At 48.3% G+C, this 18,192-nt stretch overlaps 2 protein-coding genes across 2 annotated transcripts in view; both read right to left on the bottom strand.

Annotated features, from left to right (window-relative positions):
• Positions 1-2,163: 2,163 nt before the first annotated feature.
• Positions 2,164-4,203, bottom strand: tmem121b (transmembrane protein 121B). Its single transcript, XM_071331532.1, has one exon. The coding sequence runs from the start codon at positions 4,080-4,082 to the stop codon at positions 2,868-2,870; it is 1,215 nt and encodes a 404-aa protein (XP_071187633.1). The 5' UTR covers positions 4,083-4,203; the 3' UTR covers positions 2,164-2,867.
• Positions 4,204-7,686: 3,483 nt separating this feature from the next.
• The window catches only part of mkrn1 (makorin, ring finger protein, 1), a 35,840-nt gene continuing 25,334 nt past the window's right edge, over positions 7,687-18,192 (bottom strand). Inside the window, exons 5-8 of the mRNA XM_071331530.1 lie at positions 12,639-12,853; positions 11,767-11,877; positions 9,344-9,488; positions 7,687-9,124 (exon numbers count right to left, since the gene is read on the bottom strand). Of these exons, the coding sequence (XP_071187631.1) occupies positions 8,909-9,124; positions 9,344-9,488; positions 11,767-11,877; positions 12,639-12,853 (687 nt within the window). The 3' untranslated portion in view covers positions 7,687-8,908. The remainder of the gene's footprint in view (positions 9,125-9,343; positions 9,489-11,766; positions 11,878-12,638; positions 12,854-18,192) is intronic.

The following is an 18,192-nucleotide window of genomic DNA, read 5'->3' as shown; positions in this document are numbered from 1 at the left end:
CATATTGTTTTGTCAATGCATACATTGTTACAACCTGTCTTTTATCTAGCCTGGGTACCTGTCTGATTGTGCTGTTATGACAACTCATGACAATGAGCAATGGAGTTGGTGAGAGCACAAACAGATCCGGGGGCCAGGCTATCTTGTATCATCTCTAAACAGATCCGGGGGCCAGGCTATCTTGTATCATCTCTAAACAGATCCGGGGGCCAGGCTATCTTGTATCATCTCTAAACAGATCCGGGGGCCAGGCTATCTTGTATCATCTCTACACAGATCCGGGGGCCAGGCTATCTTGTATCATCTCTACACAGATCCGGGGGCCAGGCTATCTTGTATCATCTCTAAACAGATCCGGGCGCCAGGCTATCTTGTATCATCTCTAAACAGATCCGGGGGCCAGGCTATCTTGTATCATCTCTACACAGATCCGGGGGCCAGGCTATAAAATATAATTTAATTTTATTCCACAACTCGTGTTCACAACACTTGATGAAGAAACCCATCAACAATCCTCCACTGTTCACTTCACACTGCACTCAAAAGGCACATTTAGTACAGTATTTTTTCATTTCTATTCTTCACCTACCTGCATATTCATCATAGCCTGGTCTCAGATCAGTGTTCTAGCCAACTCCATACAAGACATACAGCTTGACATGCATTGAGCCTGGTCTCAGATCAGTGTTCTAGCCAACTCCATACAAGACATACAGCTTGACATGCATTGAGCCTGGTCTCAGATCAGTGTTCTAGCCAACTCCATACAAGACATACAGCTTGACATGCATTGAGCCTGGTCTCAGATCAGTGTTCTAGCCAACTCCATACAAGACATACAGCTTGACATGCATTGAGGCTGAGTAACAAGGAGCTGGCATGATGGCACATACAGGCTGGCACTCGGGCTATATTCAGCTCACTCTTTTCCCATCAGAAAGAAAAGTGAAGGACAAACAGGAACAGGAAATGTCACAGATCACCATTAGGTTGAATGAATTCTATCACATCCCAGATCTATTTAAAGGACCAGAGGCCGAGGCGCTGGAAACTAAATGGAATACTTTTTGTAACACAGTAAATACAAGATGTGGTCTGATGTTAAATACTGTACAATAGTGTCTGCTCTGTAGACTGCAGTCATTACCAATATGTATTTGGCATTTTTATCAAACATAATTTTGGTGTTTTTTTACTGTATGAGAAGATAAATAGGAGAATCAGAGACCTACATTTTGGGATGACAAAATGTACGACCGTGATTTATCCTCCAATCTGTCTGTAACCCTGCATTTTCTCAACCCTGTTCTATTGGTTTTCACCGTGACCTATTTCTCTCATCCACATAAGGGCCTTCTGTTAGGTAATAATAGCAGTGGTTTCTGTTCTTTTTAATCCAGAGTTCCAGCAATAGGATGTCAAACACCTCACTTATCAACGCCACACACATCTGATTCCACAGCTCCACATTCCTTCATAGCACCTTGGAGCAGATTGTCTCATCATGTTATCACATTTATATCACACCCACTATTCTCTTTTTTTTTAAGCTCAGTTCATTTCTTGGTGACAAATTGGCAAGGCTGACACTGTATAAATTCCACCAGTCAAGACTGTCAGTACACATGTTGACAGATGGACAGCCCAGATGATATTGACTGGATGCAAAGAGGTAGGCCTTGTCTTGAGGAGAGAGAGAGAGAGAGAGAAAGAGATACAGCGAGAGACAGAGAGCGAGACAACGAGAGAGAGAGAGAGCGAGAGAGAGACAGAGCAAGAGAGAGAGACAAAGAGCGAGAAAGAGACAGAGAGCGAGAGAGAGACAAAGAGAGAGAGAGACAGAGAGAGAGATAGCTGCCTGCTCTATAGCTGCCTGCTCTGTGTCTCATCATCATGACATATTGTGGTGGTACTTTAAAGCATACAGTAAAATACACATAGTGATGTCAAATTCTTAAGAAATATCAATTGATTTATATTGATAACATGATATATTCCCCCCAAATAGTTTAGGAAATGAGAGGACATGATTAAACATTGGAATCATTACGTATACCGCAATTACACACTAATTAGGTATCTAAATGACCACACGGTTTCCATCTATTCATTGATTAGGAAATGCTACTGGGAAGTTTCACAGATTGGGAGACAAGACTTGACCAATGTAAAACAGGACTTTACATCGACACCATGTCCAAGATTCCATTTCAAAACGACAATCTTTCTTGCACTTTTGTCAAACTCATTCAAATCAAATCAACAAAACGATTCTCACTCTTCTAAAGTTCCCCCCCAACAATACAAAGTGCAAGTCAATGATTTCAATTCACAAACCCCACTAATCAACCACCACCACCACCACCACCACCACTACTTCACAACGATACCCCCGACAAGGCATTAGAGGAATCCGTCTGGCCAGTGGCCAGGTCTGCCAGGTTGGCCAGGTCTGTCAGGTCTGCCAGGTTGCCCAGGTCTGCCAGGTTGGCCAGGTCTTAAGCAGGTGTAGTTGATGCATAATGATTCTGTAGCACCTGTTGTTATCAAATGTTCTTCTGACATCTGAATAAATGTCAAAATCGTCAAAATAAGGCTGTCGTTGATTGACACCTGTGCATCCTCATTGGCACCCTATTCCCTATATAGTGCACTCCTTTTGATCAGAACCCTATGAGCCCTGGTCAAAAGTAGTGCACTATATAGGGCATAGGGTGCCGTTTTAGGGCGTATCCCTGTCCTGGACCTCAAAATTCTTCCTTCAGCATCAATCACTCATGTGCCTTCCACCCTCCAGTGGGGATAAAATAAAATCCAGGCCGTTTTAGGTCTAGGTAGTGACGGCCAGGGTGAGATCCAAGCCGGGCCTATGACTGCGTGGTAACGGCCAGGGTGTTAACGTATCCATGGGGACACATATCGTTCTCTGAGACACAGTGAGAGAACTGCGCCGGGTTGCGTCCCTCACCGAACCTCCTGACTCCCCGCACCGTGAAACACTGTTCTATCAGCTCCAGACACTTACAGGCCAAGAAGAACATATTCTTGAACATGAACACCGAGACGGGCATCTTGTGAACATACACCTGGAAGCACCGCACCACCAGAAGAGGAGCGTTGACCAACACACCGGTCAGGAACCTAGCCCAGACCCAGCGACAGCGCATCTCGGAGGCGGTCAACTCGTACAACCACACCACCGGGACGCCCAGGGCGATGAAATACACCGAGATGACCGTGTATTTTAAATAGACCGTCGGTATCTCGTTCCTCAGATACAACTCCACCAGGGTAAAGCAGTCTACGAGGTCCAGACAGGTGGTCATGAAGCAGCTTTGGGACCGGTGGCGCGTAGCTCCGTTCTGGTCCTCGGTGATAGAATTGATGAGACAGTAGAGTAACGGGAGCGAGAGCGACATGATAATCTTAAATCCAGTTACACCGAACGGAACTTTGAGCGCGATGAGATCTAATATCGAAGTCTCTAGAATGAGGACTATTTTAGGGGTGCAGGCGATCACGTAGATTAACCAGGCCAGGTAGGCGTAGGTAAACTCGCCGAGGTTACAGCCGAATATAGAGCTCTTTTGGTGGAACCCACACGCCCGCTCTCTCTTGCTCCTGGCGTTCTTCATGAAGAAGATCCCCCAGCCAGAAATCACCACCAGATCCGTGGCGATCCACGAGCACCAGTACAGATCCGTGAAGATAATGAGGTAGAAATCTAGAACGCCTCCTTGGAATATCAGAATGAGGAAACACAGGATCTTGTAGAGAACGTTTCTCTTGGACCTCTGGCCGAACAGGGGAGCGGTCTGCATGAATTCCTCAGAGGTCATGATATAGCCGTTTGTAATAGCGGAGGATACCAGCGGCTTGATGGAGCTCTCGTCTGGGTTGATACTCCCCGCGGACGTATGTGTGTCCCTCCTGTACGAGGCGCTACGTATGAACAGCTGTCCGACGCCGTAGTCCGGGGCGGATGAAACCGGTGAGTCCGGGCAGATCACAGCTGCTTGGGGATAGGGATAGCTGGCCTTGGGATTGTCGGCGGCACCAATTTCTGCTATCATTGTATGCATGTATTTGCGCGTTCGCTTCCCTTTCTCTCCTCTCTTCTTTTTCTTCCCTGGTTCGGTAGTGATAGATGCTTTTAGCACAGAGTTTCTAAACCCAGAGGCGCAACATCGCGATACTTCCGGGAACACGCCGGGGTTGAGAAGTCAATGAGAGACGTGAAAAATTCTTCCTTAGTTAACTCTCTCAAAATCTAAAGGCACAACCTATATTCGAGCCATGTCATAAGTAGTTGAACGTGTTACTCCAACGTCGTGAAAGTGACAAACTGACACGTTTAAATTTTCGTAAAAAATGACTTTATATTGAAGAAGTGCCTTTGATTTACGTATTTTTGCGCATGCGTCAATTTGCCAACATCGCCATGACATCGCCTACAAGCGTGATCGGGGATTTCTATTGGAGAAGCAGTTTCTACCTTTCTTCCTACTGTACTGTCTTTGCTTTTAGGTTGGAGAGCGATAGGGGGCGCGGCGTAAACCAAGACATGGTATTTCTCTCCCACTGGAATGAAATGCGGTGGATGGAATTATTGCTGTGTGCAGATGTGTAGCCACAATCGTTCTGTTCATTTGAGCTTTCCAGGATTTTTAAATTGAGACTCCTTTCCCAATATTCGGCAAAATTGGACACGAATCATACTGTTGATATAACGGTTAAACTATCCCTAGGATTTGTTAAGCAACATAACTTGGTATTATAGGAGTGTCTGGCAAATGATAGGCAAGGCTATTTATAAAGTGAGAAGCCAGGAATAGATTAGTTATAATGCCAAGGGCCCTTACATCCCCTCTTCAGAGGTGTCATACAGGAAGTAGAGACTCTGCCATGTCTAGAGGTGACAGGAAGTAGAGGTTCTGCCATGTCTAGAGGTGACAGGAAATAGAGGCTCCATGTCTAGAGATGTCATACAGGAAATAGAGGTTCTGCCATGTCTGGAGGTGACAGGAAATAGAGGCTCCATGTCTAGAGTTGTCATACAGGAAATAGAGGTTCTGCCATGTCTGGAGATTACAGGAAATAGAGGGTCCATGTCTAGAGACGTCATACAGGAAATAGAGGCTCCATGTCAAGAGACGTCATACAGGAAATAGAGGTTCTGCCATGTCTGGAGATTACAGGAAATAGAGGGTCCATGTCTAGAGACGTCATACAGGAAATAGAGGCTCCATGTCAAGAGACGTCATACAGGAAATAGAGGTTCTGCCATGTCTAGCTGAATACTCCAGTAGTTAATGGACTACCGGTGTCTCCATGTATCTAGAACACCAGGACCTCAGTTACCCGGGCTTCATCCCACCCTGTTAAATGGACTACCGGTGTCTCCATGTATCCAGAACCTCAGTTACCCGGGCTTCATCCCACCCTGTTAAATGGACTACCGGTGTCTCCATGTATCCAGAACCTCAGTTACCCGGGCTTCATCCCACCCTGTTAAATGGACTACCGGTGTCTCCATGTATCCAGAACCTCAGTTACCCGGGCTTCATCCCACCCTGTTAAATGGACTACCGGTGTCTCCATGTATCCAGAACCTCAGTTACCCAGGCTTCATCCCACCCTGTTAAATGGACTACCGGTGTCTCCATGTATCTAGAACACCAGGACCTCAGTTACCCGGGCTTCATCCCACCCTGTTAAATGGACTACCGGTGTCTCCATGTATCCAGAACCTCAGTTACCCGGGCTTCATCCCACCCTGTTAAATGGACTACCGGTGTCTCCATGTATCCAGAACCTCAGTTACCCGGGCTTCATCCCGCCCTGTTAAATGGACTACCGGTGTCTCCATGTATCCAGAACCTCAGTTACCCGGGCTTCATCCCACCCTGTTAAATGGACTACCGGTGTCTCCATGTATCCAGAACCTCAGTTACCCGGGCTTCATCCCACCCTGTTAAATGGACTACCGGTGTCTCCATGTATCCAGAACCTCAGTTACCCGGGCTTCATCCCACCCTGTTAAATGGACTACCGGTGTCTCCATGTATCCAGGACCTCAGTTACCCGGGCTTCATCCCGCCCTGTTAAATGGACTACCGGTGTCTCCATGTATCTAGAACACCGGGACCTCAGTTACCCGGGCTTCATCCCACCCTGTTAAATGGACTACCGGTGTCTCCGTGTATCTAGAACACCGGGACCTCAGTTACCCGGGCTTCATCCCACCCTGTTAAATGGACTACCGGTGTCTCCGTGTATCTAGAACACCGGGACCTCAGTTACCCGGGCTTCATCCCACCCTGTTAAATGGACTACCGGTGTCTCCGTGTATCTAGAACACCGGGACCCCAGTTACCCGGGCTTCATCCCACCCTGTTAAATGGACTACCGGTGTCTCCATGTATCTAGAACACCAGGACCCCAGTTACCCGGGCTTCATCCCACCCTGTTAATGGACTACCGGTGTCTCCATGTATCTAGAACACCAGGACCCCAGTTACCCGGGCTTCATCCCACCCTGTTAAATGGACTACCGGTGTCTCCATGTATCCAGAACCTCAGTTACCCGGGCTTCATCCCACCCTGTTAAATGGACTACCGGTGTCTCCATGTATCCAGAACCTCAGTTACCCGGGCTTCATCCCACCCTGTTAAATGGACTACCGGTGTCTCCATGTATCTAGAACACCAGGACCTCAGTTACCCGGGCTTCCTCCCACCCTGTTAAATGGACTACCGGTGTCTCCGTGTATCCAGAACCTCAGTTACCCGGGCTTCATCCCGCACTGTTAAATGCACTACCGGTGTCTCCATGTATCCAGAACCTCAGTTACCCGGGCTTCATCCCACCCTGTTAAATGGACTACCGGTGTCTCCATGTATCCAGAACCTCAGTTACCCGGGCTTCATCCCACCCTGTTAAATGGACTACCGGTGTCTCCATGTATCTAGAACACCGGGACCTCGGTTACCCGGGCTTCATCCCACCCTGTTAAATGGACTACCGGTGTCTCCATGTATCTAGAACACCAGGACCCCAGTTACCCGGGCTTCATCCCACCCTGTTAAATGGACTACCGGTGTCTCCATGTATCCAGGACCCCAGTTACCCGGGCTTCATCCCACCCTGTTAAATGGACTACCGGTGTCTCCATGTATCCAGAACCTCAGTTACCCGGTCTTCATCCCACCCTGTAGTGAACTAGGCTACTTTTAACCCAGGTATAGATAGTTCACTATATGGAATAGGGGTGGATTCTGGGACATGAAGTCTTTCAGAGTGACAGCAGAGAGAAGACAGTAATATGGACCAACGTCCCCCGATGTCACATCAATTCCCCACCGGACACAGACGTGTCATTAAATATGCCGAGGTTGACTGGCTGGGACGGCAACAGACCTTCAGAGTGAGGACAAAGCACGGCAGAGAATGCTAAACCTTGAACGACTGTTTTTTCCCTAGTAGGGACTTGAGTTAGTGGGGTAACAAAATAATGCATTCTGGGTGACAGAACCACCACAAAGCCCCATTTAACATGTAGAAATGTAAGTGAAATTCTAAAACATATAGACTCACGTGTAGTACAATCCATTAATATATAAAAATCAGAGCACAACTTAAATGACACAGATCAATAATGAATTCCACTCAGTAAACAACCCTGGTAACTTTGATAATAAACTTTAATTTCAAGTCATGATGGATGGTTGTGGACCATAGAAAAACAATAGAGAAACATAATATATAGTGCATTCTAATGAGAGTTCAAAGAGAATAAGTAGTGACCAGACAGTTCTGTGTTCCAAATGGCACCCTATCGAGACCACTGGTAGTTCACTAGAGCCCTATGGTATAAGGATCAGACCTGGTAGAGTCCACGCACCGAAGAAATGAGGCTGTTCTGGGGGGAGGGGGCAACAATATTGGGAAGGTGTTCCTAATGTTTTGTCCACTCAGTGTATAGTCAATATGGTGCCATTTAGGGACACAGAGTCATCGAGTGTCACTTTCAGCTTGGTTCTGAGGAGAGACTTGTCATTAGGTACCACAGGTGTTCCTGAATAATACCTGCGATTGGGACAGGGGGGGAAAAAAATAAAAGTGGACTGGGCCCATTTTAAAAATAAACTTTAGATACTGTAAGTTGTTCCCCGAAGTTCCCCCTCCCCCCTCCTTGACAGAGGGAGTTCCCACCACCCTCAGGAGAGGGTCATCTCCCCCCCTCCTTGACAGAGGGAGTTCCCACCACCCTCAAGAGAGGGAGGAGGGAAAGAGAGTGAATCAAGAGGGTACACGTGAATATAGGAAGTCGGCAGGACTGCTGTCTCCCTCCACCCAATAAACTCAGTGCATGACCAGAGGACTACGATACCCATGACCACCACAGACACATGACATCATCACCAGGAAGTGTAGTCGTGTAGAGTTGGTTTGATGCATCATCCTCAAAAAAAAAAAAAAAAAGTCTTAAAAACATCACCTGGGTAAAAATGATAAGTCAAACCCACGTCCACAAACAAACACTGTTTATTAGTGATATTTTCAAAAATGTTTTGTAATATTTTTTTTCGTTGTTTTTTTTTTCTTCTCGTTGTTATTATTTTACATGAACCTGACACGGATAGATAAATTCACAAGGACACGACGTTTCTAGAAAATGTTTTTACACCCACCTGTTCTCATTTACATTTTTTTTTTCCATTTTGTTTTTTCTTCTTCATGGTAGTTGATTTCTGAATGAAAGGCCTGCTCAAAGGCACTGCCACGACACAGCGGAAAGAAGCTACTGTCCAGACACACAAGACAGTCCATTCTACAGCGCGGTAAAGGTGAAGAGGGTGGGTCAAAAGGGACAGGGGGTTTTAAACGTTAACGTTAGGCGTGGCGCTATAGGTAAATCTCGTAGATATCGTCCAGCTCTTCGTGAAACAAGTCCCATTCGTCCTCCGAGTCCGTGACGTCATCGTCGGTTCCCGCGGCGAGGAGCATGAGGAGCATCTCGCTCAGTTCAAAGGTCACCATCTCCTCGTCCTCGTTGTCCAAAGAGTCGCTGCTGTTCTCCCGCTCTTCAAACAGGTCCCACAGAGGTGTCCTCCTCGAGTTCTGGAGGGGAGAACAGGAACATTCAAAAACAGGAAGTCGTTTCGGTATTATGAAAGCAGAACAGGAAGCGTTACAATAGGGCTGAGAACTTCTGGACCGTAAGACAAATGTCCAAATGCCAGATTATTGTCTGGTTAACGTCTGAACCCCATAGGAAAAACAAAAATCCTCTCAAATCTATCTCTGACGGAAAGGACATTTGTCAGAGCAGCGCCTTACCCTGTTCCTGCCGTTGGACCCTGATTGTCTTCTCTGAGGCTGAGGCTCCTCCAGCCGTCCGTCAGGGAAGGCGTGTTTGTAGAAGCAGTTGGAGCCAAACGGGCAGGTGCCACGACCCTGGTCGAAGTAACGACACGCTTTAGTCCTGAGGAACAGAGACAGACGGGACAGTCAGCAGAGGACAGTGATTATTACAGATATAGATGAGGAACAGAGACAGACAGGACAGTCAGCAGAGGACAGTGATTATTACAGATATAGATGAGGAACAGAGACAGACAGACGGGACAGTCAGCAGAGGACAGTGATTATTACAGATATAGGTGAGGAACAGAGACAGACAGACGGGACAGTCAGCAGAGGACAGTGATTATTACAGATATAGATGAGGAACAGAGACAGACAGGACAGTGATTATTACAGATATAGATGAGGAACAGAGACAGACAGGACAGTCAGCAGAGGACAGTGATTATTACAGATATAGATGAGGAACAGAGACAGACAGGACAGTCAGCAGAGGACAGTGATTATTACAGATATAGGTGAGGAACAGAGACAGACAGGACAGTCAGCAGAGGACAGTGATTATTATAGATATAGATGAGGAACAGAGACAGACAGGACAGTCAGCAGAGGACAGTGATTATTACAGATATAGATGAGGAACAGAGACAGACAGGACAGTCAGCAGAGGACAGTGATTATTATAGATATAGATGAGGAACAGAGACAGACACGGGACAGTCAGCAGAGGACAGTGATTATTACAGATATAGATGAGGAACAGAGACAGACAGGACAGTCAGCAGAGGACAGTGATTATTACAGATATAGATGAGGAACAGAGACAGACAGGACAGTCAGCAGAGGACAGTGATTATTACAGATATAGGTGAGGAACAGAGACAGACGGGACAGTCAGCAGAGGACAGTGATTATTACAGATATAGATGAGGAACAGAGACAGACAGGACAGTCAGCAGAGGACAGTGATTATTACAGATATAGACCACATAGAGCTGACTGTTCTATGTGACAGGTATGTGTTCTACACAACATGTTCCAGCCCCCTGAGAAGGTCCATGGTCAGACCGTTCAACTGTTCTCTCTGCTAGCGCACGGCAAGCGGTACCGGGGCGCCAAGTCTAGGTCCCACAGCCCCCCTTCACCCTGCTAATCACTGTTTATGATCTATGCATAGTCACTTTACCTCTACCTACATATTACCTCCACTAACCTGTACCCCCCCCACACTGACTCTGTACCGTAACACCCTGTATATAGCCTCCACACTGACTCTGTACCAGTACCCCCTGTATATAGCCTCCACATTGACTCTGTACCTGTACCCCCTGTATATAGCCTCCACATTGACTCTGTACCTGTAACCCCTGTATATAGCCTCCACATTGACTCTGTACCGGTACCCCCTGTATATAGCCTCCACACTGACTCTGTACCGGTACCCCCTGTATATAGCCTCCACATTGACTCTGTACCGGTACCCCCTGTATATAGCCTCCACATTGACTCTGTACCGGTACCCTCTGTATATAGCCTCCACATTGACTCTGTACCGGTACCCCCTGTATATAGCCTCCACATTGACTCTGTACCGGTACCCCCTGTATATAGCCTCCACATTGACTCTGTACCGGTACCCCCTGTATATAGCCTCCACATTGACTCTGTACTGTAACACCCTGTATATAACCTCCACATTGACTCTGTACCAGTACCCCCTGTATATAGCCTCCACATTGACTCTGTACCGGTATCCCCTGTATATAACCTCCACATTGACTCTTACCCCCTCCTATCATCAGTACATATCTTAACCCCTCCTCCTACCATCAGTACATATCTTACCCCCTCCTATCATCAGTACATATCTTACCCCCTCCTATCATCAGTACATATCTTACCCCCTCCTCCTATCATCAGTACATAGCTTACCCCCTCCTCCTACCATCAGTACATAGCTTACCCCCTCCTCCTACCATCAGTACATATCTTACCCCCTCCTCCTACCATCAGTACATAGCTTACCCCCTCCTCCTACCATCAGTACATAGCTTACCCCCTCCTCCTACCATCAGTACATAGCTTACCCCCTCCTCCTATCATCAGTACATATCTTACCCCCTCCTATCATCAGTACATATCTTACCCCCTCCTATCATCAGTACATATCTTACCCCCTCCTACCATCAGTACATAGCTTACCCCCTCCTATCATCAGTACATATCTTACCCCCTCCTATCATCAGTACATAGCTTACCCCCTCCTATCATCAGTACATATCTTACCCCCTCCTACCATCAGTACATAGCTTACATAGCTATCATCAGTACATAGCTTACCCCCTCCTATCATCAGTACATATCTTACCCCCTCCTATCATCAGTACATAGCTTACCCCATGCCATCCTTGTATTTCTGTATCAGTTTCTGCTTGTCTTCCTTGTCCTCCACCCAGTACTCACTGGGGATGACGAAGTTGGACGTGATCCGACACTCTGGACAGGACCTGGGAAGAGAGAGAGGTTTAGTTGGACAGGACCTGGGAAGAGAGAGAGGTTTAGTTGGACAGGACCTGGGAAGAGAGAGGTTTAGTTGGACAGGACCTGGGAAGAGAGAGAGGTTTAGTTGGACAGGACCTGGGAAGAGAGAGAGGTTTAGTTGGACAGGACCTGGGAAGAGAGAGAGGTTTAGTTGGACAGGACCTGGGAAGAGAGAGAGGTTTAGTTGGACAGGACCTGGGAAGAGAGAGAGGTTTAGTTGGACAGGACCAGTCTGTCTAGTTCCTTACTAAATCTAAATATCCAGTCCATCCACCCTAAATTGGTCACCTCTACAGTGCTAATTTAATGTAAGTGGTCCTCGAAGCTGAAAAACCATAGCTCGTCTGTCTCTGTCCCTGGATTCAAAAAGGTTGAGAAACACTGCCTTACTTGAGCTTGCTCTCAAACTACTTGGCGCTCCTCCACATGCAGAAACAACCAAGAGCCCCCCCCCCCCCTAAACTGTCTGTCTTAACAGATCCCTCACCTGTATATGAGTCTCATCTACCTCAATAAGCTGTAGTAGTCTCATCTACCTCAATCAACTGTAGTAGTTTTGTCTTCATATTGCAGTATACACTGCTTTGGTTTTAGGTCTATATTTATTGTCATGTGTTCATTGTATTTTTTACTATGTGCTGCAAAATGAATTGTCCATCAGGATAATAAACACTACTTCCTTACTTGATGATCTTGCCCCTCGGAATAATAAAAACAACTTCCTTACTTGATGATCTTGCTCTCGAACGTCTTGGCGCTCCTCCACTTGCGGATGCACTTGAGGCAGTAACAGTGGCAGCAGTTGGACAGGATGCCGAAGCGTCTCTCACTGGGGTTGGCCTTGTCAAACACCACCTCCATACACACGCCACACTGCATGTCCTTACTGCGCTGGATGGCAAACGACAGCTCCATGTCCTTCTCATGGGCCTCGATGCAAGCCTGAAGAGGAATAACAAAGGTATAGCTAACCACTATAATGCATTATGAAGCCTGGGGGGGGGGGGGGGGGAATACTAAAGGTATAGCTAACCACTATAATGCATTATGAAGCCTGGGGGAAATACTAAAGGTATAGCTAACCACTATAATGCATTATGAAGCCTGGGGGGGGGGGATACTAAAGGTATAGCTAACCACTATAATGCATTATGAAGCCTGGGGGGAATACTAAAGGTATAGCTAACCACTATAATGCATTATGAAGCCTGGGGGGGGGGGATACTAACGGTATAGCTAACCACTATAATGCATTATGAAGCCTGGGGGGAATACTAAAGGTATAGCTAACCACTATAATGCATTATGAAGCCTGGGGGGGATACTAAAGGTATAGCTAACCACTATAATGCATTATGAAGCCTGAGGGGGAATACTAAAGGTATAGCTAACCACTATAATGCATTATGAAGCCTGGGGGGGATACTAAAGGTATAGCTAACCACTATAATGCATTATGAAGCCTGGGGGGGGGATACTAAAGGTATAGCTAACCACTATAATGCATTATGAAGCCTGAGGGGGAATACTAAAGGTATAGCTAACCACTATAATGCATTATGAAGCCTGAGGGGGAATACTAAAGGTATAGCTAACCACTATAATGCATTATGAAGCCTGGGGGGGATACTAAAGGTATAGCTAACCACTATAATGCATTATGAAGCCTGGGGGGAATACTAAAGGTATAGCTAACCACTATAATGCATTATGAAGCCTGGGGGGAATACTAAAGGTATAGCTAACCACTATAATGCATTATGAAGCCTGGGGGGATACTAAAGGTATAGCTAACCACTATAATGCATTATGAAGCCTGAGGGGGAATACTAAAGGTATATCTAACCACTATAATGCATTATGAAGCCTGGGGGGGATACTAAAGGTATAACTAACCACTATAATGCATTATGAAGCCTGGGGGGATACTAAAGGTATAGCTAACCACTATAATGCATTATGAAGCCTGGGGGAGAATACTAAAGGTATAGCTAACCACTATAATGCATTATGAAGCCTGGGGGGAAACCAAAACAAGTTAACCACCAGAAACCATCACAGGGCAGTTAACAAAGCAATGATGAAGTCATTGGAAATGATTAAGTGTCTCAATTCTAGAACACTGATACTGTAGTATTGTAGTATATAAATACAGTATCTGACAGTAAAACAAGGAGACCGTAGTATATAAATACAGTATCTGACAGTAAAACAAGGAGACCGTAGTATATAAACACAGAATCTGACAGTAAAACAAGGAGACCGTAGTATATAAATACAGTATCTGACAGTAAAACAAGGAGACCGTAGTATATAAATACAGTATCTGACAGTAAAACAAGGAGACCGTAGTATATAAATACAGTATCTGACAGTAAAACAAGGAGACCGTAGTATATAAATACAGTATCTGACAGTAAAACAAGGAGACCGTAGTATATAAATACAGTATCTGACAGTAAAACAAGGAGACCGTAGTATATAAATACAGTATCTGACAGTAAAACAAGGAGACCGTAGTATATAAATACAGTATCTGACAGTTAAACAAGGCGACTAAGTACCACAGAGCCTACTGACGTTAAATCAGACTGCTCCACAGACAACAGAGTTGAATTTATAAAGGTGTTTGGATTAATGTATCTTGGTTTGACCTTGGTGTGTTCTGACGGAGGGGCGTTACCTTGGTGTGTTCTGACGGAGGGGCGTTACCTTGGTGTGTTCTGACGGAGGGGCGTGTGTTAACGGGACCGTTACCTTGGTGTGTTCTGACGGAGGGGCGTGTGTTAACGGGACCGTTACCTTGGTGTGTTCTGACCGAGGGGCGTTACCTTGGTGTGTTCTGACGGAGGGGCGTATGTTAACGGGACCGTTACCTTGGTGTGTTCTGACGGAGGGGCGTGTGTTAACGGGACCGTTACCTTGGTGTGTTCTGACGGAGGGGCGTGTGTTAATGGGACCGTTACCTTGGTGTGTTCTGATGGAGGGGCGTGTGTTAACGGGACCGTTACCTTGGTGTGTTCTGACGGAGGGGCGTGTGTTAACGGGACCGTTACCTTGGTGTGTTCTGACGGAGGGGCGTGTGTTAACGGGACCGTTACCTTGGTGTGTTCTGACCGAGGGGCGTTACCTTGGTGTGTTCTGACGGAGGGGCGTGTGTTAACGGGACCGTTACCTTGGTGTGTTCTGACGGAGGGGCGTATGTTAACAGGACCGTTACCTTGGTGTGTTCTGACGGAGGGGCGTGTGTTAACGGGACCGTTACCTTGGTGTGTTCTGACGGAGGGGCGTGTGTTAATGGGACCGTTACCTTGGTGTGTTCTGACGGAGGGGGGTGTGTTAATGGGACCGTTACCTTGGTGTGTTCTGACGGAGGGGCGTGTGTTAACAGGACCGTTACCTTGGTGTGTTCTGACGGAGGGGCGTGTGTTAACAGGACCGTTACCTTGGTGTGTTCTGACGGAGGGGCGTTACCTTGGTGTGTTCTGATGGAGGGGCGTTACCTTGGTGTGTTCTGACGGAGGGGCGTGTGTTAACAGGACCGTTACCTTGGTGTGTTCTGACGGAGGGGCGTGTGTTAACGGGACCGTTACCTTGGTGTGTTCTGACGGAGGGGCGCGTGTTAACGGGACCGTTCCCTTGGTGTGTTCTGACGGAGGGGCGTTACCTTGGTGTGTTCTGACGGAGGGGCGTGTGTTAACGGGACCGTTACCTTGGTGTGTTCTGACGGAGGGGCGTTACCTTGGTGTGTTCTGACGGAGGGGCGTGTGTTAACGGGACCGTTACCTTGGTGTGTTCTGACGGAGGGGCGTTACCTTGGTGTGTTCTGACGGAGGGGCGTTACCTTGGTGTGTTCTGACGGAGGGGCGTTACCTTGGTGTGTTCTGACGGAGGGGCGTGTGTTAACGGGACCGTTACCTTGGTGTGTTCTGATGGAGGGGCGTGTGTTAACGGGACCGTTACCTTGGTGTGTTCTGACGGAGGGGCGTGTGTTAACGGGACCGTTACCTTGGTGTGTTCTGACGGAGGGGCGTGTGTTGACGGGACCGTTACCTTGGTGTGTTCTGACGGAGGGGCGTTACCTTGGTGTGTTCTGACGGAGGGGCGTTACCTTGGTGTGTTCTGACGGAGGGGCGTTACCTTGGTGTGTTCTGACGGAGGGGCGTGTGTTAACGGGACCGTTACCTTGGTGTGTTCTGACGGAGGGGCGTGTGTTAACGGGACCGTTACCTTGGTGTGTTCTGACGGAGGGGCGTGTGTTAATGGGACCGTTACCTTGGTGTGTTCTGACGGAGGGGGGTGTGTTAATGGGACCGTTACCTTGGTGTGTTCTGACGGAGGGGCGTGTGTTAACAGGACCGTTACCTTGGTGTGTTCTGACGGAGGGGCGTGTGTTAACAGGACCGTTACCTTGGTGTGTTCTGACGGAGGGGCGTTACCTTGGTGTGTTCTGATGGAGGGGCGTTACCTTGGTGTGTTCTGACGGAGGGGCGTGTGTTAACAGGACCGTTACCTTGGTGTGTTCTGACGGAGGGGCGTGTGTTAACGGGACCGTTACCTTGGTGTGTTCTGACGGAGGGGCGCGTGTTAACGGGACCGTTCCCTTGGTGTGTTCTGACGGAGGGGCGTTACCTTGGTGTGTTCTGACGGAGGGGCGTGTGTTAACGGGACCGTTACCTTGGTGTGTTCTGACGGAGGGGCGTTACCTTGGTGTGTTCTGACGGAGGGGCGTGTGTTAACGGGACCGTTACCTTGGTGTGTTCTGACGGAGGGGCGTTACCTTGGTGTGTTCTGACGGAGGGGCGTTACCTTGGTGTGTTCTGACGGAGGGGCGTTACCTTGGTGTGTTCTGACGGAGGGGCGTGTGTTAACGGGACCGTTACCTTGGTGTGTTCTGATGGAGGGGCGTGTGTTAACGGGACCGTTACCTTGGTGTGTTCTGACGGAGGGGCGTGTGTTAACGGGACCGTTACCTTGGTGTGTTCTGACGGAGGGGCGTGTGTTGACGGGACCGTTACCTTGGTGTGTTCTGACGGAGGGGCGTTACCTTGGTGTGTTCTGACGGAGGGGCGTTACCTTGGTGTGTTCTGACGGAGGGGCGTTACCTTGGTGTGTTCTGACGGAGGGGCGTGTGTTAACGGGACCGTTACCTTGGTGTGTTCTGACGGAGGGGCGCGTGTTAACGGGACCGTTACCTTGGTGTGTTCTGACGGAGGGCGTTACCTTGGTGTGTTCTGACAGAGGGGCGTGTGTTAACGGGACCGTTACCTTGGTGTGTTCTGACGGAGGGGCGCGTGTTAACGGGACCGTTACCTTGGTGTGTTCTGACGGAGGGGCATGTGTTAACGGGACCGTTACCTTGGTGTGTTCTGATGGAGGGGCGTTACCTTGGTGTGTTCTGACGGAGGGGCGTGTGTTAACGGGACCGTTACCTTGGTGTGTTCTGACGGAGGGGCGTGTGTTAACGGGACCGTTACCTTGGTGTGTTCTGACGGAGGGGCGTTACCTTGGTGAGTTCTGACGGAGGGGCGTGTGTTAACGGGACCGTTACCTTGGTGTGTTCTGACGGAGGGGCGTGTGTTAACGGGACCGTTACCTTGGTGTGTTCTGACGGAGGGGCGTTACCTTGGTGTGTTCTGACGGAGGGGCGTATGTTAACGGGACCGTTACCTTGGTGTGTTCTGACGGAGGAGCGTGTGTTGACGGGACCGTTACCTTGGTGTGTTCTGACGGAGGGGCGTGTGTTAACGGGACCGTTACCTTGGTGTGTTCTGACGGAGGGGTGTGTGTTAACGGGACCGTTACCTTGGTGTGTTCTGACGGAGGGGCGTGTGTTAACGGGACCGTTACCTTGGTGTGTTCTGACGGAGGGGACCGTTACCTTGGTGTGTTCTGACGGAGGGGCGCGTGTTAACGGGAGTGTTACCTTGGTGTGTTCTGACGGAGGGGCGCGTGTTAACGGGACCGTTACCTTGGTGTGTTCTGACGGGACCGTTACCTTGGTGTGTTCTGACGGAGGGGCGTGTGTTAACGGGACCGTTACCTTGGTGTGTTCTGACGGGACCGTTACCTTGGTGTGTTCTGACGGAGGGGCGTGTGTTAACGGGACCGTTACCTTGGTGTGTTCTGACGGAGGGGCGTGTGTTAACGGGACCGTTACCTTGGTGTGTTCTGACGGAGGGGCGTGTGTTAACGGGACCGTTACCTTGGTGTGTTCTGACGGAGGGGCGTGTGTTAACGGGACCGTTACCTTGGTGTGTTCTGACGGAGGGGACCGTTAC

This window comes from Salvelinus alpinus, chromosome 11, assembly GCF_045679555.1.
Source record: "Salvelinus alpinus chromosome 11, SLU_Salpinus.1, whole genome shotgun sequence".
In the NCBI taxonomy this organism is placed as follows: domain Eukaryota; kingdom Metazoa; phylum Chordata; class Actinopteri; order Salmoniformes; family Salmonidae; genus Salvelinus; species Salvelinus alpinus.
Note: the sequence above shows the minus strand (reverse complement) of the source record. Positions and strands in the feature narration are given on the sequence as shown.

Excerpts from the sequence above, each read along its gene's own strand:
- tmem121b (XM_071331532.1), bottom strand. The coding sequence starts at position 4,082 with ATGCATACAATGATAGCAGAAATTGGTGCCGCCGACAATCCCAAGGCC.